The sequence below is a fragment of the Micromesistius poutassou genome (genome assembly GCF_964030765.1).
Source record: "Micromesistius poutassou genome assembly, chromosome: 8".
NCBI classification, from domain to species: domain Eukaryota; kingdom Metazoa; phylum Chordata; class Actinopteri; order Gadiformes; family Gadidae; genus Micromesistius; species Micromesistius poutassou.
In genome coordinates this window covers 7,328,293-7,353,047 of record NC_140278.1, presented here as the reverse complement: position 1 = coordinate 7,353,047, position 24,755 = coordinate 7,328,293, and the positions used below count along the sequence as shown (strand labels likewise).

The window sequence follows — 24,755 nt, the reverse complement described above, 5'->3', positions numbered from 1 at the left end:
TCCAAGCAAAGATACCTAAAGAAGCAGTCGGGACACCTCAAAGGCTTTAACAGCTCTGCATCCCACTGCAAGAGATTCGCAGAGTTTACTTTATACACTAAAATTAAATAAATATAAACACAAATTATCAATCATGTTTTATATTAAAAAAACAATTAATCATTTACATTTTAAATTGAGCCTCTCAGGTCTTGACTTGTTGGCCAAGAACCAACGTGGGTCTTGTGTCTAGACCAGTTAACAACCACTGCTCTAAAAATGGCCCCACTTGGGCCACAACGGGCCACTGGAGATCAAATTGGACAATATATTTAAACCTGCACTATGCACGTTTTTCCATTAACAGCCTCTAGTGGCTCGAACTGTAGCTACAGCTACACCTAAATAATTAATCTCAGACTTTCCCAAAGCATTTTATCTACAAAAAACGATTTATAGAGAGAAATTCCCTGGGTGGATTGAAACATTAGTTAAGATAGTTAATAGAGTAAATAGCTGACAAGTTATAGTGCAGGTTTAAGCCTATAGCTCTTGTGAGATCAAATGTCATACTTACCTCAGACTTGCGTTTCATGACACACATTATACTCTATTGTACCAAAGAATGAACCGTTTCCTGTTTTCCACACAATAGCTTGTTAATGAGAAATATATTAAAGCGACTAAGTTCTTACATTTCAAAGGTAAAGGTTAGATTCAAGTTAATGATCTGGGAGGTTTACCAACATTCACCACAAATGGTAGATAACTAAAAAAAAAAAAAGTACTTCAAGGAAGGTCCTTCCATTCTGGGGCATTTCTTCTTCTGTGGTTCTGTAGCTAAAACATGAATTGTTTATTTGCCTGTTTGATCCTTTTCCATCTATATGGGAAAATAGATTATTTAAAATATTTATATTATGTTTATTGGGGCCCTAGTGTCAATTGTGCATTGGTGCATATAATTACTTTATCGTAATGTAGTAGTACTAAATGTGATTGCTTATCAAATGTGGACAGGTGGAATTTAGCTTTGGATGATCATGTGAGTGCACAAAAAGTAAAGGACGACCAGAAGTATATGATAACATCTGGACCTGGAAATAACATGTGAGACTTGTGCGAGAACCTGGGGTGACATGCAAGACGAGACAAAAAAGGGCTCAAGGAAAAGCAATTGATGCTGGCAGGTAGAGTCCGGGGAGGGTGGATCAACAGCAAAAAAGGCGCACATTTGCGGTTTCTTTGACCTTGGTGTGCAAAAGTATACTCTTTATTCTTATTATATATCCAACTTTATTCTGCCCCGTCCCTCTCCCCTCCCACAGGGGCTGACCCAGCCCCCCAACCAGTGGCAGACCAACAGAACAGGACAATGCTGACTGCCACCAGTTTACTGTCACTATTACAATAGCCAATCAGAGCTCACCTGCATAAAGAAGGCAACCAAACCAAGAAGAGCAGAAAAAAGGGCTTATTTTTTCTTTTTTGTTAAATAGTAATAAATACATTGAGATGCAGTGGTTCGTTCTTTATCCCTTTTCTCTGAAGCAGGAGGGTTAAAAAGTTTGGATGTCATGTAGTTGTGTTTTTTTAAACGTTTTTTTATTGATCTGTGTTGGTTCTTTAGCAGCAATCCGCATCAATTGTCATGGTGATTAGCAGCACAGAGAGGAGGAAGCTTGTCTGGGGAACCACCACAGGAGGAGCAGGAGAAGATAAGAGGAGGAGGAGGTTCCCTTCACGTGCCCCGACACATTCTCCTACCAGCCACCCCCCACTTCTACCATATAAGAGAGAGAGATAGAGAGAGAGACAGAGACAGAAAGAAAACAGAGGGGCAGGGGGGTGCAGTCCGGACAGATTCCAACCGTAGTCCTGTTCCTGAACCTTTATGTCATTGAAAATTAAAGCTGGGAAGCATTTTCATTTTTCAAAAATGCTAAGATGTTCTTGTGTTTTCTAACTGCTGTGGCTGAAATAGCATTTCTCTTCATTTTTTTCACTCAACTCCATCCTGGATGAATATGGGAAAATGAATCCAACGCTGTCATTTATAAAACTCTCCCCCCCCCCCCTCCTCCTTCAGAAGCAGGAACAATCAAGTAAAAACACACAGCTCCTCAAACCACAGAAAAAAATCTAATATTAAACAACAATATTCATAAAAACAAGCCAGTCTCAATTGTTCCATTCTAATTCACAGCTGTTGCTCCTCCCTTACTCTTCAAAGAAGACAAAAACTTAAAGAAAGAATAAAATAAGCTTTCCCCCCGCCTCCTCCTCTCTCCTCCTCTCAAGTAGAAGAAATGATCTCCTTCAGCTCAAAGTTCACCACTTAGTCTCTGAACTGAGTATGTGTGTCTGAGACTGTGTGTCTGTGTGTATGTATGGTGAAGGGGCTCTATGTCTATTTACCACTTTTGTATGTGTATACTGTAGTTGTTAAAGTCGTATGGCTTTAGGGTGTGTTTGAGGGTATATCAAGAGTTGGCTGCCCCTTCGTCCGAGTCTGGCCGCGCCCTGCCGCCCCCCGCCAGGTTATTGTTGTTGGACACGGGGTAGTAGTCCTCGGGGGGCGGAGCTTGGGGCCCCTGGGCACCGGAGGCTGTCCGAGTCCGGAAGGCAGACAGTCCGATTGGCAGAGCTAGGGGCAAGGAGGCGGAGCCAAACTGCGAGGCTTCCATGGAAGACACCGCCCCGCCTAGGTGGTGAAGCCCCAGGGACACGCCCACATCCATGCTGTCACTCATCTGGGGGGAAGATCCCTGCTGGCCTCCGACGCCTCCTCCGATGCCCGTCGGCACCTGTCCCTGTCGCAGGCCCCGTCCGCCGTTGCCGTGGTGGGTGTAGACAGGATGGGGGTGATGGGGCGCGTCCAGGAAGTGACGCTGGTGTTGCTGGGAGGCAGCCGGCTTGTGGAGTAGCAGCTGAGTGTACGACTCCTGGCCTCCGCCGCCGCCGCCGCCACTCTCGCTGCTGGGCCAAATACGCATCTGCTGCTGGGAGGGAGCCTGGAGGAGAGCAGGCGAACACAGGCAGAGGGAACGCCATCAAAATACTAATGTGTACAGCAACAGCTCACAGAACTGTACCGAGTGGATTGCCTGGTTGAGTTTTAGGATTGAATACTAGAACATGGAATATGAGTATTGAAAACAAGCACAGTTCTGAGCGTAACTCCTTGTTTTAACTGTATCTGACTGAGACCGTTGGCTTTTGTGTTTATGAGTGGCTGTTGATACTTTGCCAGGCGATGGTGTGACGACCACTGATAAAAAGGGAGTTATATATTTGTTTGGGTCCAATCCATTTTTTTCAGATAAGCACTCCTAAGCTACATGATTCCACTTTAACTGATACGGTCTCCCAATATAGTCAGCTTTATTATTCCAATGTGATATACTTTCTAGTATATTTATCCAATATATATATAAAACATTATTTATTTTAAAATTCTTTCTAGAATATCATGCCCTAAAAAGGTACTTGTCTTAAGCATTTCAATGCCCAGTCTGACTCTATGCTGTTTGGTGCATCCAGTAACAAAAGACTTGAACCTTGAGCCATATTGCTTAAAGAAAGAAACAACTTAACCTTAGCGCTAACCCTAACCCTAAACGAAACATTCTAATAATAAACAACAATATATGCATGCGTTTCTATTGGTCAGTACCTGAGGGCTTGTCATTTCGTAGTCTGAGTGAGTAACAGCAGAGTTGTAGTAGCGATTACTGTAGCGGTAGTTGCGGTTGTCATTGGAGGAACCACTCGAGCCACCTGGTGAGAGAACAAGTCATGAGGATGATGATATTATTAAGTCCTTCTTTAACTTCCTGGATCATTGCATACAAAATGGCTCATTGAAGGAACTACATAGTGGTTGGTTATTAAAGCTTTTTTAGCAAAGGCACAACACACATTGTAGAAGGCAATATCAGCTCGGTGTTGGTAGTTGGTGGTTCATTGTTAAAGTGATCTTTTATCCATCTCTAGTGGCTGCAGGAGCGTTTAGATGCAATGCCAAAACCACTGCTTGCCTATGGTGCAACAAGGTGCCAACATACTCTTCTTCCCTCTTGCTAACAGAGTACCAAGAAGTAGCAAGGACATGAGAGTTCCAGGCTTAGCATCCAGAGGGAGGCTACAGTAGGCGATGGCTTGTTTGGGCCTGATGGATCGATAACAAAATGACCCCATTGTTCAAACCACTGAACAAGCCAAGTATCACCCTTCTCATGAATAGAGCCATAGCTAGAGCTATAATATCTAGTCTACCTGGTTAACTCATTAAATACATAGATAACTTAACAATTGAAGATGGATTCGCTAGCCATGTATACACTGTGGGAGTAATTCAATTGGAATAAAGAAGTTTGAGAACAGACAGACTAAAAGATATATGACACCCCTATTGATTATTATTTTAATGATGTAAATAAAAAAATATATACTGTTGATTATTATCATTTATAATATTGATGGTAACCATCAATTGTGAAAAAAGCCTTTCTGGACTAGAACTGATGTTTTAAAATGGACCTAGTGTGTTCAGAGGGTCGATCAGGATCTACCTAGCATGTTTTTAGCATAGCATTAAGATGCTGTTTAACCATTAGAGGGCAGCAAACTCTCAAAAGTGTGTTTGGGGAAAGTGCAGTGGGTAATAATCTAGTAAATGGACTTGACTTGAATAAGTGACACCAACATTTCAAGTCCATGTACATATCACATAAAGCATCAATGGCCATATATGGATGGGTGCGAGACATTGGTATACCAGAGCTAGAGACGGAGCTTGTAGTGGAGGTTGAATGAGAGTGGTCCATGGCAGGAGACGTGGATGTCGATGAACTTGTGTTGGTTCCCTCGTCTGTTGTCTTTTTGAAGAAATTGTGCTGCAGAGCGTAGAATGGAGTGATTCGGCTCTTCGGGTCGTAGTCTAGCATGCGCAGGATCAGGTCTGGAACACAAAACGTGGCGTTGAAATTAATTCAGGAAGAAAGTATGACATGATATAGGATATGATTTTATAGTCTGTGGTGCATAATTAATCAAACATCCAAACGAATAGGCACTTGATCAGGACCCTTTTATTGAATCTGTAGCATCACAACTTGATGATTAGAGATCCGTTTAGTGTCCTGGACACTACATTTCTGCGTTCTGTTGGTAGTTTACCTTTAAACTTCAAGTAGTCACATGGGGCATGACCTGGTTCCCCCGCACGTCGCCCTCCTGGCCCTCCTGTCTCCACCCCCAGGATCTCATGAAGACGTCGCGTGGCTGGAGGTTTATACTCCTGGATCCAAACACACACACCATCAGCTACAGTCTGATCACACCAATCATTTAGAATGGCTATTCGGAAAATTAACATAGTAGTTATGGTACAGGTCAGGATTTAAGTACCTTCTTAATGTCCTTGTTCTTTTTTACTGTCCACAAGCCGTCTGACAGCTTGTCAAAATACTTCCTGGCTTTAGGAGCTGTATCCAGCATGTGGCTGGGAGGAACGCCAAGCACCTCCACGATCTTATTCATCTGGTCCACCTGCAGAGGCAACGGAGAGGGAGGTGAGGACCACATTCGCGGGAAGTTAGCTGGTATAGCTACATACAGATATATAGGTTCAAACTGAACCACCAGAGAGGAATACACTAACGCATACACATTAACCCTGGATGACACATTAAGCCCAGATGACAAAACAAAATCATCACACACGCTAACGCTCAGTCTTTGTTGGCCTACATGCACATGTCTGTGAACAGGTGCATCTCCATGTGTTTCAGCCGTGTACCTCATTGGATCCACTGAACAGGGGCTCTCCTGTATGCATCTCCACCAAGATGCAGCCAAGAGACCACATATCGATGGCCAGGTCGTAGGGCATCCCTAGCAACACCTCTGGGGAACGGTAGAACCTGCTCTGGATGTACTGGTAGATCTGCAGAGGACAAAGGCAGAGGAAAGAGGGCGTCAGAGGAGTGGAAGAGAGGCCTGTGGACTGTATTGGCCGTATGAATCGAGTGTAGACGCTGAGTGAGTTCCATGCAAGTGGATGAAAGATGTGATGTAAGTGAGTTTGGATTCTGTCACTCCCCTGAACACTGAGTGGAGTGAGACAGCGTGTGGGGAATGGTGTGACATGTGTGCCTGCTTAGGTTGGGCGAACATCACCAGAAGCTTGTTTTTAGGCTCATTTTGCTCCCGTCTCCATTATGGTGAATTATGAAATGAGGTAGAGTCCTTTGGAGTTCACCATGTATGTATTGTGTGTGTATTATTAGATTGGTGTGTGTGTGTGTAGGGCTGAAGGATATGTATTGCTCACCCTCTGTCCGAGCTGGCAGGAGGATCCAAAGTCGACAATCTTGATGGCGGACCGTTTGGGGTTACATAACAAGATATTCTCTGGTTTCAGATCGCAGTGGATGATTGACAGCTCTGGTGTGGCCAGGAATAATAATGCTGTAGATAAAAACAAAAGATACATAGATAAGCATATTGCTTTTCATTATTAATTACATTTAATATAATTTAATTTATAATAATTTAATATAATTTAATATATTTTGCAGAATTCCTAATAAAACAATCAAAAGTGTCAAATGTTTTATTTGTCACTGCTCACTATTTTCTTTGATTAATCATTTTATCTATCAGATATCAATTATGGCCTTTTATCCTTCCCCAATATATTCAACATCTTGAATGCTTTTGTAATATATTTTGAATTGCTTTTGTTCCTGCTAAATCCATCAAGGTTGGTAACTGACAACTGACAAGACCCTTCTTATTTAGATCTTGTGTATTAATTTTATATTCTAACAATGAACTCTTGCTCAGAATTGTATTCTCCAACAAGTGGACATGAGAGTTTGCTGCCATCTACAGGTCAAGAACATAGTTGGCTCTCTGCGATACAGGCATGGAACAAGACGTTATTGTTTGTATCACAGAACCCAAATCATTCCGGATTAAAATATAAAGTGTTATTGTCTTCCTTATATATTATGTTAAGAATCAAAAAGACATAATTCTGAATTTCACATATAAAGGCAACAATTATGGAATAGAAAAGCATCAGCAAGAGTGTGTGTAAGTGAGTGTGTGTCTGTATGTGTGTGTGTGTGTTCACATACCTGTGCAGAGCTGCTGTGCAAATTTCCTGGTCAGGTTGAGGGACACTCCCCTGAAGTTTGTGTTCCTCAGGAGATCATACAAGTTGTAACTTAATAACTCAAACACCAAACATAGATGGTTTCTGAACATAAAGTGACGCTTCAGGTGAACTAGAGAGAAGGAGAAGTCAGAGGAAAACAATGGTCAGTTTAGATGTGGGAATAAGAGCTAAACCTTAATTCCAATGGCATCACCCATCTTAAAATAAGACCTCTAGCACTACGATAGCTGTTGTAATTCACCTATCCTCCCCCCCCTCATAGTTACTGTTGCCAACTCGGACAAACAAACTGACCAGAGCCCACCATGCCGGGGTGTCCTACAGAGTAAATGTCTGCTATAATTAATCTGTGATGACAGGGTGCTTTGGATGAACGCGAGCCCCTAAGACAGTCCGGTGATGCCATCTCGCGTGACAATGCTGTTCTAAGAGTTTGGACGTTATCGGTGCTTACCTATGTAATATTTCATCTCAGTGTCGTGCTTGTTCATGAGCTCCAGCAGTCGGAGCTCAATCTGTGCCTGGTTTAAAAAGGCCTTCTTATTCTTTATGATCTTAATCGCCACCCATTCCTGCTCATGGTGGTCGTAGGCCTTCACCACCTGGAAGAAGGAAAAATATTAAAATACTACATTTGTCAAGATCGCAATCACAGGTGTCCAGTTCGGATTTGTTTTGTTCCCGGTGAGCACATATACATGATGAATAATAATGCTTTAGCTTTATCTTCATTTGTCTCGCATTAGTCATATTTTCATATTCTAGGTGAGAACAATAAGTGTTTCATTCTCATAGATAATATAAAAAGTACTGGTTGAACAACAACCTTACAGAATAGTCTTTTATCACAATGACTGTTTACACAAGAGAAATATGTGGATCCTACAACCAATTTCTTTAATTGTATGTAATGACAAAATATAAGGAAATTATACATTTTCCAGGAAATGTTTATATGTATCACGTATTACTGGTAAACTTTATAAGAGTAGGGTTCTTTGTTCTATTTGTAGTTCCATAGAGTCGCTGCAGACAGTAGGTACATGCACAATGGAACTACCTGTTGAGGCCATAATATTGCAGAAGAGATAGGTAGTACCACCCATCGACTTTGATAATTTACCCTGAAAGGAAAGTTATGACAGTCCCTACCCAACCCTTTGTTGGCTGTAAACATATTTTCCCAAAAGGGTATTAAATCGATAATAAAACTTCTCTAACCTGCTAATGCCACAGATAGTAGTAAAGATTCATATTTTCAACATCATGGGGATAAAGTGTGTGGCATGTGACATATCTCAGAGTCTCAATGTACCTCATACAAATATTGTCATGTTGTAACAAAACGGCACAGATTGTTCATTCATTCCGTCTGTTACATCTTCCAGTGTGCGATGTCCAGAGCATTTTTGTTAAAGATTTGTCTTGAATACAATAATAATAATAATGCTTTGCCTGATGCATGGAAAACCTAATATCACAGACTAGTTGTAAGAATGAGGCCATTTCTCTCATCCAACAGTCAACTCCTCTTCCTTCACCTGTCCAAAGGAGCCCTTGCCGATGAGTGAGTCTATCTCATAGCGGTCCAGCCACTTCTCTCCATTCTTGACAATGTAATCGTAGTTGTCGTCATCATAGCCATCATTGTAGACTTTCCGCTCCTTCTTAGTGCTGCTGTCCTCTGGGGGAACCTGCTGGGCTCGCCTCTTCTTCTTGGTATAGTACACCTGGACGGAGTGGGGGCAGACACATCACATCTGTATATCTGGGATTTAGGATGTCACAATGACACTCAGCTTGGTTTGTCAAGAATACAATCTATCGATCCATCTTTATTTATCTCAGCGAAAGGAAAGTTACTCTCGTGGACCCATCCTGCACAAACCTCCTTTAGGCCTTCTCCTTTGGAAGCCCTAAAGGGTTAACAGCACCAAGTGGGACTTGAGTTCTGAACTGAACAATCAGTGGATGACATGCAGAAAGACCAGCCGAAGAACTGGTCCACATGACTGTCACACTCTCCTTTAAGGAAGGGTTTGTTGCATTTCAATAGCATTTAATAAATATAACCAATGTTTATAGATTCCTGTTGGGTCACTATGGTTACCTTGCTTCGAGTGATCCTAGGCAAACATTCTGCAACGTAATTCTTTAATTTACACAGAGCATAACAAGACCAGGATATACCCAGCGAGGAGCTACATCCAATCACCACCCAAAAGTATTTAACATTTTACTTCATTACAAACAATATAGCGCTTTCATAAAAATAAAAAAAACAATCAAATGATCAGGCCTATATTTTTTTACTTTAAAATGTTGCCTGTCTAGTTACACATTCATCACCTTTGTCAGATACAATAATATACTTTACACATTTCAAGAAAAGACTAAATCTGTTATCATCCTAAATCATCATCCATTCCACTGAGCGGTACATGTCTCCTACCTCATTGATGTGCTTGTAAGTCTTAATTAGGTCAACGGAAAGTTTCCTTAATGGAGCGCTGGCTGGGTCTCTAAAACTAGGTGGGATCCTCCGCTGGAGTATGGTCATATCAGACAGCGCCTGCAGAAAAACAGTGGTTAGTGGTTAGCAGCAAGAGGAAGCTCAACTAGGCACCAATGAACGCTTTTTGTATTCATTCTGTACTGGCGATTACAACTGTGAAAATAGTTGTAAAAATGAACGTCTGTAGTTTCTGCTGAGGATATAAATGGTTGAGGGATGATCCATTTTTCCCCCTGAGCTAATAAATCCTCCTAGTGGCTAGTTGCCTCAGGAGTATAAAACGTCTGGCCAGATGTCCTCTGTGTCAACTTTACAGTATACACTTCTCAATCAATCTTTATTTGTTACTCTCAGACACGGCCAGGGCGGACATTGAGCAGGTAAGTGTTCCCACTAGTGGCGCCTACAACAACTGCGACCCATCACATTAAAGCATCTTAAATGGTTAGATTTTCAAAATGCCTGCAAAACCCAATGCTGCCTAATGAGGCTCTGCTTACACAAGACAAAGGCAGTAGGCTCACTTACGGTTGGGACGCAGTCAAATGCGTTTGCATATTATAGGCTGGAGAGTATGAGATTTATGTAATCTCATTCTATATTGCAAAGGCTGTATTTAATTGCAAATTCTGTCTTTACACTAAAACATAAATCGCAAATGTCAACGAATGATTTGCTACTCCGTTGAACATATACACACCTCTACAACATAGTATGGTATAAACATGTTTTATATATTTGCAAGTTAGATATCTGAATGCAAATGATTGAATTCCCCAAATCAAGTATTTGATTATAATACTTTAAAAAAGGAAAAGGTACTTTAAGAGGAATATTCCCCACTTGGCAAGTGAAGGGTCTCAGTTGAATGCCAGTCATATTGAGATATCAAACCCTGATATCAGCTCTCAACAATTGAGGCCTTAGCAGACTTAAGAGGATCAAGGTTCACCCTAATGGTCGGGCTGTATAAGGGAATGTAGCGGGGTTTGTTCAAACACATTAGGCCTGTGTCATACTGAACAGAGACACTTAATAAAAAGGGACTCAGTGGGCACATTACAGGAAGAAATCTTGATTGACGTTCATGACAATTAACGATCAATGATCAATACCGATGGGTTGCTTTAAAAAAAATTGGGGCCTGGAACAAGCATGATCATGACGTTGCCGCAACCCTCATTCTTATGTATTTAACTGAAACAATTGGAGACTAATGGTCAAAAAGGCAACCAAATAAGTAAAGGAGTTGACCTGTAGATAATCCTATCGTGTTTGAATCAGAAGCCCGACAAGCCCGCTACCGGACCCTGACTGTGTCTCTCTTGTGTTATACTGCTTTGAACGTCCGGATCAATAAAAATTGGGACTTCAAATCTTTCTGCAACTCTGAGTTGGGTGCGACTATGACAATTAGCACTGTTGGAGGTGTTGAAGTGAGGTCCCGGACTGGGCAGACTGCTTCGACCACAGATGTTTTTTTGAGCTCTGCCTGAATTCTTGTGCTTCACTTATCTATTATCCAATGTGGTAGAGTTGCAGTATTGTCGAATTGGGACGCCCGACGACACTCCAGCCGGCCGGCACTCCAGCTGTAACTACCTGCATCTGGCCCGCACCCACCAAGCACTGAATCCCACCAGTAATCCACAATTATCTCTGTGCTATTCTGGAGCCAACCTGTACCGCTTTTAGAATACATTGCTCCATGTTGCCTTTCAAGCAACAAGAAACTGCTGTGCAATTTCATCAAAACCTTGCTCAATGACCTTTGTTAAGTGATAATTTGAAGTGCTCCCTATATTGCCGAAGCTGTGCATCTTTACACTGAAGCTCTGTCTACACTGAGTGGGCCTGAGTCTGACCAATGAGGAGAGCCAAAAACAAAGGACATGCAGCCAAGAATGAGTTTTGCTTTTTGATCAATTATTAAAATTAATCAGCGATTTGTTTTAGTGAAATGAGAAAATAAAGTTTTAAAAACCCAAAAACCTAAAACGAGAGGGACTGGATGAGGAACAGGCTCTACGGTCTGTGCTCTACGCTCTGATGGGTACAGGTCTATATCGGTATTTACGTTGGGTTTAAAAGGAAATATTATTTAGTTAAGAAATGTTCTCATCTGATTAGTTTTTTCTAGCTTCACTAACTTTTTTTTTTTGATTTGATATTATATATTTATACTTTATATTTATACTTTTTATTGTAGACTAAGACAGGAAGGTACGGGAGAGAGAGGGGAAGACATGCAGCATAGGACGACGGGCAGGAATCAAACCCGGGTCGCTGCGGTAAGGACTGGGCCTTAATGGTACTCGCTCCCCCCGGTGAACCACCAGGGCACCCCTTGGCTTCACTAACTTAACAAGGTGGGTTATGATCAAACCAATCAATAGATACGCCCATGGCGTGGCTACGTTACCTGCTGCTGCTCGGCCATGGAGTGAATGGAGCTGAAGGAGGGATGTGCGTGTGTGTGCTGGCTTGTCATGGCTGGCTCAGCAGGGGAGAAGCCCTGGGCAGCGGAGGAGGAGGAGGAGGAGGTGGTGGGGGGACATCCTGAGCTGCTTCCACCTGGAGAGGGAAGACATAGGATTGATATGCCATTAGCAGAGGTTCTGTAATTAATATTGTGCATGGACCAGTTGGCCTCTAGGGATGCCAGCCACAAAGGAGAGCATTGTGGTCATTGTTTTATTTTCCCCCAATTCAATATGCATTCCGTATGCTGCTCATAGTCTTTCTTGTCTAGGTCAACTGGTAGAGCATGGCATTAGCGCCGCCAGGGTTAGCGGTTTGATTCCCCAACTGCATATGTGTGCACACAACATTGCTTTGCTAAACATTGCTTTGCTTGAGTGGAGAAAATTAGCATCTTCAATACAGTATTGAAAGACAACAAATGCATTAAACTCAGTTCGAACAGATGGTGATTTTGGAAATTCTTAACCATTTACATTTAAATTACTGAATGAATAAAATGTATTATTCCTTAAAAGGTTTAAGATGCATTTGAGCTAACTCATAGTTAATATACTTCATGGCAACTGTAGTGCCAGTGAAAGCGCAACAAAATATAAACTTATCAACGATTTCTTCCTTCTCTGAATGTCCCTTGGTGGGGATAAGGGTTCATCTCTGCATGTATTAACCTCACTGCGTGGACACAAATAGGTAGTTCTGGTCTAAGCACATTTCCACCAGCCCATGATTTCTACCTAGCTGAACCAGCAAGCCAATAGCAGTTAAACAAGCGAGCCTAGTTCATCCTATTTGAACAATTGAGCAAATAGCAGGTCCATGACCTGTGAGTTTACAAATCCACACAAATAATGTTTTGTTTTACATACTCAATTCCTGCTTGGATTTTCTTTGTCTACACATTCATTGTTCTCAGCAATTCGACTTCACTTTGTAGAACTTTAGGGACTGTTATAGGACTGTTCCTCAACATTGCCCCTCAAAAATGTTTTCCAAAGAAAATAAAAAGGGGCCAAAGTCTGAATGAATCTCACCCACTCCTCAAGGTAACAAATGTAACTTTGACGTAATGTTCATTGCCAGCATTAGCAATGGCTTGTACCACTGGTTTCAATGGACAAGATGTTCTAGAGGTGACAGGTCAGACCTTGTCCTAATTGTGATACCGTCCAGGAGAACAACAAGATAAATCAAGAGACGATCTTGATGTAGGCCTTTGTGAATGGCTTATTTTGCATTTATAACAAGTTGAAATACACAACATGTACTAGTATCAGAGAACTAGAAATTCTGTTGAGCTAGTTTCCGGTGAAAAATAAAAAATCTGTATTAGTCCATGTCAGCATTAAGTCAATATCGGTGTTTAATTTGTATGTTAGAGAAATTGCAATTTTTATGATGGAAATCATGATAAATATATCAAAGCCAAATGTCAAAAATGAATAGACAATCCTCAGCTTCTCAAAATCCTGTATATTCCCCTCTCCTACAGATATAAAACACATGCAAGTCACATGCAGTTACAGGTACACAAACACGAAAAACATTTACAAAAGATGTTTAATGTTTCTCAAATGTAAAAGGGAAATAGTTGGTGCTGGTGTGGTGTTAATATATGATGTTGTCCAGTCAGCAAGTATTGCTGAATCCCAAAACGTATGAGACAGAGCATTTTCCTCTCTTCCTTTGTGACCACCCGGTTTGTATTTTCTGGGACTCGGAAAGCCGTGGTATTACCAGAACCTTACTGAAAATGTTATATCTTTTTTACAGCTAAATAAGCCACTGGACAAACCAATACTAACCCCCTAACCCTAACCCTGTGGCAACACAAATGTGTTTGTGTTACCGGCTGCTGTTAGGGCTGTGGAATAAATATCTGAATCAGAAAGTCAGACATCAGTTGATTGTGGAGGGGGCTGTGGCATTTATTTTGACAATTAGTACGGTTGAACAACCAAGTAAAACTTTGAGCTATTAACTACATAAAGCAGCAATGTTCAGATAAACAGATTACCATATTTGATAGGTCATGTCATTTTCCCATGTTCAATGTTAATATAATACAGGATGGTTGTATTTAAGTATTATAACACAAATTGTATAGATTGCTTAAGTCAGAATGATGGTTTATATGTAGCTCTATGAGTAACATTACCAATGTCTTTTGAGCAATAGGGTTATGTTGCTGTTGTCTATTTGCCTGTCCTTATTAGGGATGATCACAGAGGGGAAACGGAAACTGGAGTAGGGGCTAGTCACTCAGTCTGAGAACACTGTTGTTATGAGGCAGTAAGTTCTGCCCTGAAAAGAGAGATGACGTAGAGAGAGAGGGAGAGTTTGATCAAAGAGAGAGTGCTAGTATATCTGCCTGGCACTGAAATAAGTGCCTCCGTCCCTTTAAGAAGCCAAGAAGCACTCAGAGCACTTCCTCACTCTGACAACCCCCTTTTCCGCAATACCATTGGCCAAGGCCCCCCTCCCTCAGTCTGAGCTGATTGGATGTTAGTATCCAAGGGCTGGCTGGCCAGTGCTCTATAAATAAAACGCTGTGCTTTCTCAGCAACCAGCCCCTCTCTGTCTGTATTGCTATTTACTTCTCTCTTCTTTTCTTCTTCTCTACCAGCCTGCAGTAATAGTTAGGGCTGGCTCTATCTCCCTCTATCAACCAAACATAGAGCAGTAAGCTAGTACTCTGTTCATAGTTCAGCACGGGTTCATAATACTTATAAATCCCTTAATAAATACAAAAGGACTTTGTGTTATTGATTTTCTTCAAAACATTTAACACAATATACTGGTTGATACAATTAAAGAAAAAGCATGTCCAAAGTATCTTTACTGTTATAATACTATTAAGTCTATTTCTCCTCTCCCATCTAGTCAAAATATGACATATTTAAAACTAAACATTGTCTATTAACGATCATTTCCTCTGGCTTTGAATGTCATTGGACAGTGACATATACATAAGATAAAAGCCATGTAATGTAACAAAATGCTGATGGCAAAGAGCTTTTGTTTCTCATGTGCGCTTGGTTATAATCACCCTTAATCTCTGTTGTAATTATAAAACATAATGTAGTATAGAGGAAGTAACGTCATATATACAGTATGTATTTCTTATTCCAAGCCTTTCATTTTGTGTAGGTACGTCCACTGTATTTATATATCTTCAGATATCTACTGAAGAATTACACATCCAAAGTCCACAAGAGTAACAGAGTAGTAGCAGGTCAAGAGCATAGCACTCCCTATGGTCAATTGCAGAAGCATCATAGCACAACATTAACAAAGCAACATGAACATACACACACACAACATAAACAAATAAGTCTTTCCACACACATTTCGACCATTTCGTTTAGTTATAATTGCTGGACATATCCTATTTGACCATGTGGTTATGTGGACTCTGGTGGTAGCTGTGTTGTGTCCATGGTGTGCTTCTAAGACTGACTGATAATTGTGTGTAGCAAAGCTGGGATTCTACAACCTATTTCTAACTGCACATCGTTTGAAAACGGTTTTCCACAATTCTACATTAGCTTGAGGCCCACTATGGAGAATATCAATGCTCACAGAGCAAAATATTTCCATTTTGGTGGCCCTAGTTACTTTTCTGCTGAAAAGGAACCTAAAACTGCAGCAATACTTGTGACTAGTTAAAGGTTCTGAGCACCAAGGTAAAAAAAAACGTTTGTGATGATATTGTAATATCGTCTCGCAACCAAGATTTTTAGTTTAAACTAAACGGTTGAGGAGAATTCGTTCTTGAAGATCATGGCGACCGAAGCAACAAACTGGTAATAATTTAATAGAAGTAGTCTGAATAATATGAAGTCTGTGTAATAAGTCTAAGAATAATTATCTTAAAATAATAACAATAAACAGGCATTGTATTTTCGACAGATCTAATATATAAACAAATTAGGGCTGTCGAATAATTAAAATGTTTAGAATTAATCACATAACAGACTGTCAAATACTAGAATTAGCTTATATTTTTGTGTTCGAATGGGTGGTGATGAGTAATAAAAATATTTGTGGTGTTGTGTGAATAATATAAATGTATGAAAATCTGGTAAGAGGAAACAAGTTTCAATGACCTTCATTGTATAACAAAGAGCGAACTCTAGGTAACTATGCGTTACATCGAGGTATGTAACCATTTTTGGTGTTTTTTTGTCTGCTGAGATGGAGGTAGTAACAGGTGTGTGGTCTACTGCTGAACCTAGCTGCCACCTGGCAAGCCAATTGGCAGGGACCACGATAACAACAGGGATTAAAAAATGCATCTTCAATGTTGCAAATCAAAACAAGCTAAGCTGTATATGTGATGACCCTGTTTCAGCATGTCCCGCCCACTTTACCATATAAAACATACCTCTGGTAGACTCTTTGTATTTAAGGGTTGGCCTATATTGCTGTTCAGGTTTTCACCACCTCCACTTTAATTGAAACTTTCTTCTCGGTAATCCCTGTACAAAGGCCTTAATTAAGTTCATTCTTTCCTTGTTTACCCTAGTATCACCTGTGAAGAATCAAAACATAAACCAAAGCATGTTCTTTAAACTTCTGCAATACAAAAAACAACAAAGGGTTAGTCACATAGGTTAGTAACATAGCCAAAGATAATGACTAATACCATGCCATTCCTAACATCTGCATGGACAAATCTGGATAAACTATGAAGTCTTCAGCCAAAGTTAATTAACTTGCACAGTACTTTTGTACATAACGTGTAGCTGAAACCATCTTTTCACCTTGGTAACTAGATCTCCATAATGGCTAAGCAAAAAAAACACTAGCAAAAGGTCCACTGGGACTAACCTGTTAACAATGCTGCAAAATGCCATGTTTAAGAGTAAGTAAAGGAATTAAAATAATAGAAACACATGGATAGGGAATGAAACAATATGTGAATGTGATTTACTCAGGATGTCCATTGGACTTGCTCCATCTTCTGTGTGGTGAATCCAAGCTTTAAAGCAATTCCTGCATACTATGTTAGTGAATTTGGTATCTTCAGTCATATTAACAATACAAAATTGTTACCTTTGAAAAAAAGATACTGGTAACACCATGAAATAGCAAATGATGAAACTCCTGACTCGTTTCTGACCAATCACCGATCATCTCTTCTGATTGGTTTGGTGAATCCATCTTGCCTATCAATCACAGGTGTGTGAAATAAAACACTTCCCAATGGAAGTGATAGGTAAGGGGCAGAGAGGGAGGGGTCATTATTTGGGTTATTTGGTTTCAAACTCTTTCCATCCACAGCTCTGTCTGGTTACAACTCTCAAATCTTAGCTACGTGGTTGTACTGAACTATGTTACTCATCATTCTAAGTATATTTAGAGCTTATCACTAAATACCTTTCAATATAATTGTTTCATTATTTCAAATGCAATATTGTCTATATATTATTGTGACAGAATATCAAGCAGAGGCTGCTTATGTCAGGTCAAAACAGAAAGGTTTAGAGTGCAGGACAAAAAACCTGTTCTACAAATCAAGCTATTCTGACTAGAGTGTGGCAAGAGTGTTCTTGGAATCTATTTCATTGAGACCTCTATGTCCTAACCTATGGCGCCAACAAGGTTCACCAATTGCAAGATATTATATATCATACTTTCTGGCCTTTACATAAAACTGCCCTTCCTGGGTTTTTCTGCTAGTTAGCCAAGCCAGAAAATAGCATTCCTGTGCTTTTCTTTGATGCAAATTAGATAGGGAAAAGAGAACTCCTAATTGACCAAGCTGACCAAAGGTGAGACAGATAAACATACATGCTAGATAATGGCACTATTTTGGAACTATTTTGGAATAATTACAGTGTTGAGACATTACTGCAGTGTACTATGTACAGTACATTGTGCCGATGGCCCAGGTTTGTTGAGTGGACTACCAACAGTTGGCCAAAGGGACATCATTCACAGTAGTAAAATATATTGTTGTTACCATATTATAAACACAAGTCAATCTTGAGATTCACAATCCTGAGAATCGAAATTCATAAATTTCTGAATCTAGAATGGTACTTGCTTGTAACATGCATACATTCACAGCTTGACGTTCATACAATATAGTCCATTCTCAGACAAAAACATGCACACCTGTGAGCTCTAACATCTATTCTTCATGCACAAAGAGAAACCCTTATTTCCTGAAAATCTGCTCTCCAAGAACATAGGCTTTTAAGCAAATTGCTTGTGGTTCATCAATAGACTTAGAGCAAATGAATACAACTTTAAAATAACTACTTGCTGTAACATTCTACATTTTGTCTGTTGCAAATAACGAGGAGGATTTTTGTTAAACATTTGACTGGTACTGCATCATACAACATATATAAGGGAATTCCTCCCAAAATAAATTTGTGTTAAGCAACTACTTCTGCCAGTTGTCTTCACTGATCCCAGACTAGGTAACGAGAACTTAAAATATAAAAAGATTGGAGTACAGTAGATATACTTTGAGGTCATCTTTGATATAAATTGTAACACTACAGGTTTATAGAGAAGTCATATTTACCAAATAAAATCAAACAAATAACGTGACTTCAATTGCAACAGCAAATCTACCACTATTATTTTTACATTACTGCATGTCAACAATTTTTTTGGAAATTAATCACAGCAAATTTAACTCAATTGTCTATTCACCACATCTATAAGCATTTCTTGGACTTGTACAATGGTATCTCACATGGTCATATGTACCTGACTATGGCTTGTGTTTTGGCGCTTCTGTGTATGTGAAAAACATATCGTCCTACAGATTAGTGGATAGATGTTAAAAGTATCTTACCATCTAACAAACATAAATTAGCAGTAGGCTAAAATAGCAATGTTTTCATGTGTTGAATGATTTTCAAATCACTGAGAATTCCAAGTACGGACTAGTACGGAATTCCAAGAAAGGACTAGGATCCTTACTCAACTGTTTTTGACTGACTTTTATCATAACAACAATCATGCTGCTAAAATGTAGCTTAACTTTCACTTATTTTCTACTATGAACTACAGCCTGGTCTCGCAAATCAGACTTCAGATTAATATCTTAAGTCTGATAACAGACGATTTAATTTTAAATTTCTTCAATAGAATAGCTCCGTAACGAAACAGGAAACCAGATGTAACTCCGCCCCTTGCAGTTTCTGTTTCCGGCCCAGGCTGTGTCGACTCCACCCAGAAGTTTTGCTGGTTACACTCTACATAGCATGCACACCCCTACTATAACATACTAACACACATACAAAATATTTACACACACACACACACACACACACACACACACACACACACACACACACACACACACACACACACACACACACAATGTGTTTGGCACAGCAACGCAGGCGCATTCTCATCAGAAATATAGGTTGATGTTCATATCCTGAAATACGCACGCCCAACTGCCTTCTTCGTTCCCAGAGTTCCTTCTATTCCGGCACTATGTAACTTTGGACTAATTATAATTTGTGGACTTCCATGGTCTCCATGGTTACTTTGCACTTGGTCATACCTTTTGGTCATAAAATACCATAGCCGAATAAAATATTAAACTGAAACTGAATCAGCATCTTACTGCACATTTGATATGCCATACAGGCCAGATACAAAAATCAATGGCAGCATAGCTCCATATAATTGCCAAACATAAGAAAATCAGGAACAATCCCAAAATAAATAGTTTCAAAAAGCAGAGAATAAGATTGAAACCATTAGTTCCCTTTCTTTAGTCTGTATTCCTCCAAATGTTAAAACGATTATTTTGAAAACTACTACACTGCGCTCAATTCAGCCACTATTGCCAGAAAGCAGATAGGCTGGTGTTGAGTTAAAGCTTGTGTATGTGTGGTAGTACTGACTTTGGTTGTTCTTGCGAAGCAGTGCAGAGGTAATCCAGGGCTCTGACTGGACCATCCTACTGGAGGGTGTAGCCTTCTCCTCCACTGTTGACGACGTGATCACCATGGAAATATTTGGCGTTAAGTCGACACAGCAGGGAAACTGTCAATCAAATGCTGTGCGATGGGCAGGAGTGGATAGTCACTTATTGTTTTCAATCCCAGAGTTCACTTCGACAACTTACATCCAATCAAATCATTTGAACGCTAATTGGTGGGAAACCAACCAACCAATCAAAAGGCACCGTCCCCTCTGGCTTGTTGTATTATATTATTATTATTATTATTGTGGTTTCTAAGGCAACCAACTGGCGTGCAGGCAGCTTGTCCGTCTCTTTCAGTGTAAAAATATAAAGGATTTAACTCTGTTCTGTTTTGTGGAATAACACTATACATATACATCTCTTTTCCTCCATATATATTATTTCTCTCTGTGGACATTGGGAGTTATGGGTGATAAAATATTTGGTTCTTTAAATAAGCTTTTTTTTTCTTTTGTTCCATAATTTCATGCATTGTTTTTTTGCTGTAAGTTTCTAAATCTCCAAGTCGCTGGTGGATGTTAGATGTCCAATGTAAGCCAAATCAATACTACCACATTTTTTTTACTGTACCATAGGCTTAGCTTGCATGGACACTCAACAAATCCAAGAAGAGTTTAACCAGGGCTACATGGTTAAAAAGGGCCTTGCAGTTTTTAAAGCAGGCCATTAAGCTATCTAATATTTTTAAAGTCCATTATAGTTTTGGTTCTTTAAGGGTAGGTAGTTTTGACTGAAAGGTAGCCTTTAAGTGGCAAATAGTAACTTCCGGTTGGTTAAAGTAGAGCCTTTAAAACAGCTTCAGCAGGCATAGGTCATTCAAGGCATAGGTCATGCACGAATCTAACACTGCACAGTGCTAGTAAAGCATACTGTCAAGATTGCTGAGCTGGGTGGTGGAAAGGGTGGAAGAGGAGGAGGTGGAGGGGGTTAGAATTTCAAGCCGCCTGCCTTTACCCCATCCCTAACCCTAAAAATAGGTCCAATTACTGCACTTTCTAAAAGACTAAGGACTAGACTGACCTGGGTTAGAAAGACCAATGCAATATTTTCGATTATGATACTGGAACAGTACTACCACCACTACTGAGAGTGTATATAACCATTTACAACCAAAACTTTGCTTAAATAGCTTGTGTTTTGGCTGGCTTTACCGTAGCGGGTGTGGGACGTCAGCTGTGTTAGCTAGGTGCTAGCCAATAGGGGGGGAAACAGGGGGCCATTCTAATAAAATGCCTGAGAATAACCTAACCCCATTCTGACTATGTAAATGGCAGGGCCACGTGAACAAACAACTTTGAGTCTAATTAAAGTAAGAAAATGGGTACAATTTGTAGTTCATTATTACAAAAAGACCGTTTTGAAAAAGCCAGAGGGAACAATCACAGCTCGAATATTAGTTATCGACCGAACGTATTGGTACGTTTTGGGAGAAGGTGGTAGAGAAATTACGATTGATAATTGCAAATAAATCCTGGATATCCTCCGTCGAATTTTGTTAATACAGGGCAAACATCTGAAGACTGTAATCCACTTTCGAACTCTTTTCAGGCCTTTGTCTTCTGTCCAACAAAATATAATTATCTTTATCCACAACGCGGGGAACACACTTTAAACGAGTCCTGTCCGACTGAACCCACTAAGTGGCGTTTGAAAACCCAACCGCGGTTTCAAACATGTCAAATCCAACGGAAGTTCCTGAGCTGACCGTCAGACGCCTTCTGAGCTTTTCCAAGTTAACATGAGCGGTAAGATGTTCTCCTTTCAGCCTGTTGACCGACGTTTATTTTCCACAAATCCTTTGGTAGTTTCGTCGCTCGACGGACCTTATTTTATGGCGTTGTGTTGTTTTAATCATCCGAGGTGAAAAGCATCGCAGGGCGACTTCAGTTGATATTCCTTGCCCATATCCGTGGCGTATTTCCCCGTTATCCGGCGGCTCTGGCAGAAAGAGCCCAGCTCCCCACCCTGCGATCGGGACTATACCATTTCCTTGATGTCGGGGGTGGAACTAGAATGTCTGACGCAGCTTCAAGCACATTTTTTTCAAAACCATATAGGATACAATACATGCATACACGACAATGCAGCGTGGATATCACATATATTAGATCCACTGTGTCTTACCAATTGGACCCAGAGAAACATTGTTTAACATAATTGTAGCAGAATGTATGTCAGTGAGGGGGGTCAGTACACTTCCCTCTGGCCACAATACTTAAGCCCATGCAGGCCTTCCCAGGATTGTCCATTTATAGTAACAGCAGGATATATATATTGGAACTTTATATGTGTACATACAGGTCACGCTCTTATTTAAACTAGTCTAATTTAAATACTTGTTCAGAATCTTGAATATATTCGGACGTATATGGACATCAAATAATACAAAACCTGTGTTTGACACCTAAATCAACACATCAGAAATACAAGGTGTACAATATCACAAACATCTATTTGAACAATAACAACTATGGATTAGTAATCTAATAAACTCAACTAGTCTTCAGACATAATTTGGTCCTAATGCTTTACGGTACAAAGTAACAAAGAATGGCTTTGGAAAACCCCCAAAACATTATTTTAAATAAAATAAACAAATGTTGTATGCTCAATGAGTATGCTCAAATACAACCACAGCAAAATGGAAGATACATACTCCATGTTGTTGTTGCACATAAATAAAAAAAAAAATAAAAAAAAAAAAAATATATATATATATATATATATATATATATATATATATATATATATATATCATAATCATATGATTGGTTAGCCAAATATTTCACATGTGCAGTTCTAATGTGTGAATCTAAACCGTAGAGGTTGAGTGTGTGCAAGCTATCTGGTTTATTAAAGCATTCTCGATTGTTATTATCGTTAATTTGTGATATACAACAAGTTTATCTAACCTACACCACACAGAAGTGGCTTATGTCGTTTTCCCAGCGTCTATGATATTAATTTTATTTTACTTGTGCTAAAGCGCGCACACACGAAGCCTTTTTCTACTCCCCTCTCTCTCCCTCCTTTAGTTCCTTCCCCAGCATGCTCTATCCTAGTCTGTTGCTATCCAACATCATGGAAGCTACGACGCAATTGGCCAGATCGAGTTCTGTGCCCCATCGCCATTGGCCACAGGATGGATTTGTAGGCGGGGTTGTCGGGTATGTTTCACCATGCCTCCTCCAAGTGTGCGAGTCAGCAATGACGCGGATAGTTTGAAGAAACCAGGTAGAAGGGAATGGGGGTTGGTTTTAATACAAGGTGAAAGAGGAGCAGAGAGATAGAAGGAAATTGCGAAAAGAAGAGAAGGAATAGATAGCATGGGGGATTGAACAACGGACAGGGCTCCCATAAGCACATGCCTATAGAGTAGCATTCCACAGAAGAGATGAGTGACTTCCAGTCAAAGACTAACTGACGCTTAAAGTTATTCCACTGTTGCTATCCAACCATTCCGAGCTAAATCAGGCACAAGGCTGCCTGGGAACAGCTCAACATGCGTGTACAAGAGGGGACTAACCAGTAGGAAGTTTGTTCAAATTTAAAGGAAACCCAATCCACCCATAAACAGAATGGAATCAGTATTTGTGTCCTAAATTCTCTGTTGATAATTATAGCAACCTCATTCATTGGTCCTTTACATTTCCAAATACTTTCTGAATACAAAGTAAATTAATTGCAAATTGTCATTGACACCAAGATTGTCACTATTACAATGGTTCTGTGTATTGATTAATGAAAAACCCCCAGAAAAGACAATTCAAATAATTACAAGCCAGTACCACCTTCTCTTTGTGTGTTTGTGTGTCTGTGCATATATATATATATATATATATATATATATATACACATACATACACATATTATATATATATATATATATATATATATATATATATATATATATAGTAATTTTGAATAGAGATATTATGAGAAGGTAATTATTATGAATAGATCCCAAGCCCCTATGTTGTGCCAAGACATTAAGTGCTCACATTTGTTCCAACAAGCATGTGCATGAAGATTTAGGCCAAAGGTTGCATTGATATAGGGTTCTTTCTCGTTAGATTATAAACAAATGAGAGATGGGCAAAAAACAAGCTGTATATCCTTATTGGTAATTTTGTTGTGACTTAACAAAACCATAATCAATCTTAGTCCAACTAGATAGTCAAACTGATGATCTAAAAATGATCTTGGCATTCAAATCTTTTCAATGTGGGGTGGCAAATACATTCTATGACTGATCTTTGGTCTGGAGGGATAGAATGTCTACATCTTGATCTAAACGGAACACACAAGATGCTTGGACTTTGGAATTTAAACATAAACGTTTCAATCACATTAAGAAGAACAATCACAGGCTGGGCTTTTATATTTGTCCCACCCTCTCAACAATAATGTTAATGCAATGCAAATTTCGACACAATAATTTAATAGATTTAGATTTTATAATTTACGTATTAAGCACATCGTATTTTTAATTAGCTGATGTAATCTTTTTATGACCGTTAAGCAAGACTAGCTAGGTGTGGTCATCACAGGATCAAAGCCCTTCCAGTTCACCAAGCCACACTGCCATTCAAATGCACTTTTGCCTCCTGCCCACCAATGCCCAT

General features: G+C 39.8%; 1 protein-coding gene across 2 annotated transcripts in view; it reads right to left on the bottom strand.

The window, feature by feature from the left end:
* Positions 1-1,084: 1,084 nt before the first annotated feature.
* Positions 1,085-24,755, bottom strand: part of dyrk1b (dual-specificity tyrosine-(Y)-phosphorylation regulated kinase 1B) — a 37,343-nt gene continuing 13,672 nt past the window's right edge. The window contains exons 1-13 of one of the 2 annotated variants that reach the window (XM_084472184.1): positions 20,048-22,292; positions 12,106-12,257; positions 9,621-9,740; positions 8,710-8,898; positions 7,623-7,770; positions 7,128-7,277; positions 6,317-6,453; positions 5,783-5,929; positions 5,392-5,532; positions 5,161-5,281; positions 4,760-4,942; positions 3,656-3,759; positions 1,085-2,993 (exon numbers count right to left, since the gene is read on the bottom strand). In XM_084472184.1, coding sequence (XP_084328310.1) covers positions 2,463-2,993; positions 3,656-3,759; positions 4,760-4,942; positions 5,161-5,281; positions 5,392-5,532; positions 5,783-5,929; positions 6,317-6,453; positions 7,128-7,277; positions 7,623-7,770; positions 8,710-8,898; positions 9,621-9,740; positions 12,106-12,257; positions 20,048-20,153 — 2,229 coding nt within the window. In that variant the 5' untranslated portion in view covers positions 20,154-22,292 and the 3' untranslated portion in view covers positions 1,085-2,462. Of the gene's footprint in view, positions 2,994-3,655; positions 3,760-4,759; positions 4,943-5,160; positions 5,282-5,391; positions 5,533-5,782; positions 5,930-6,316; positions 6,454-7,127; positions 7,278-7,622; positions 7,771-8,709; positions 8,899-9,620; positions 9,741-12,105; positions 12,258-20,047; positions 22,293-24,755 lie in introns of those variants that run through there. The other variant, XM_084472185.1, reaches the window with a different exon arrangement.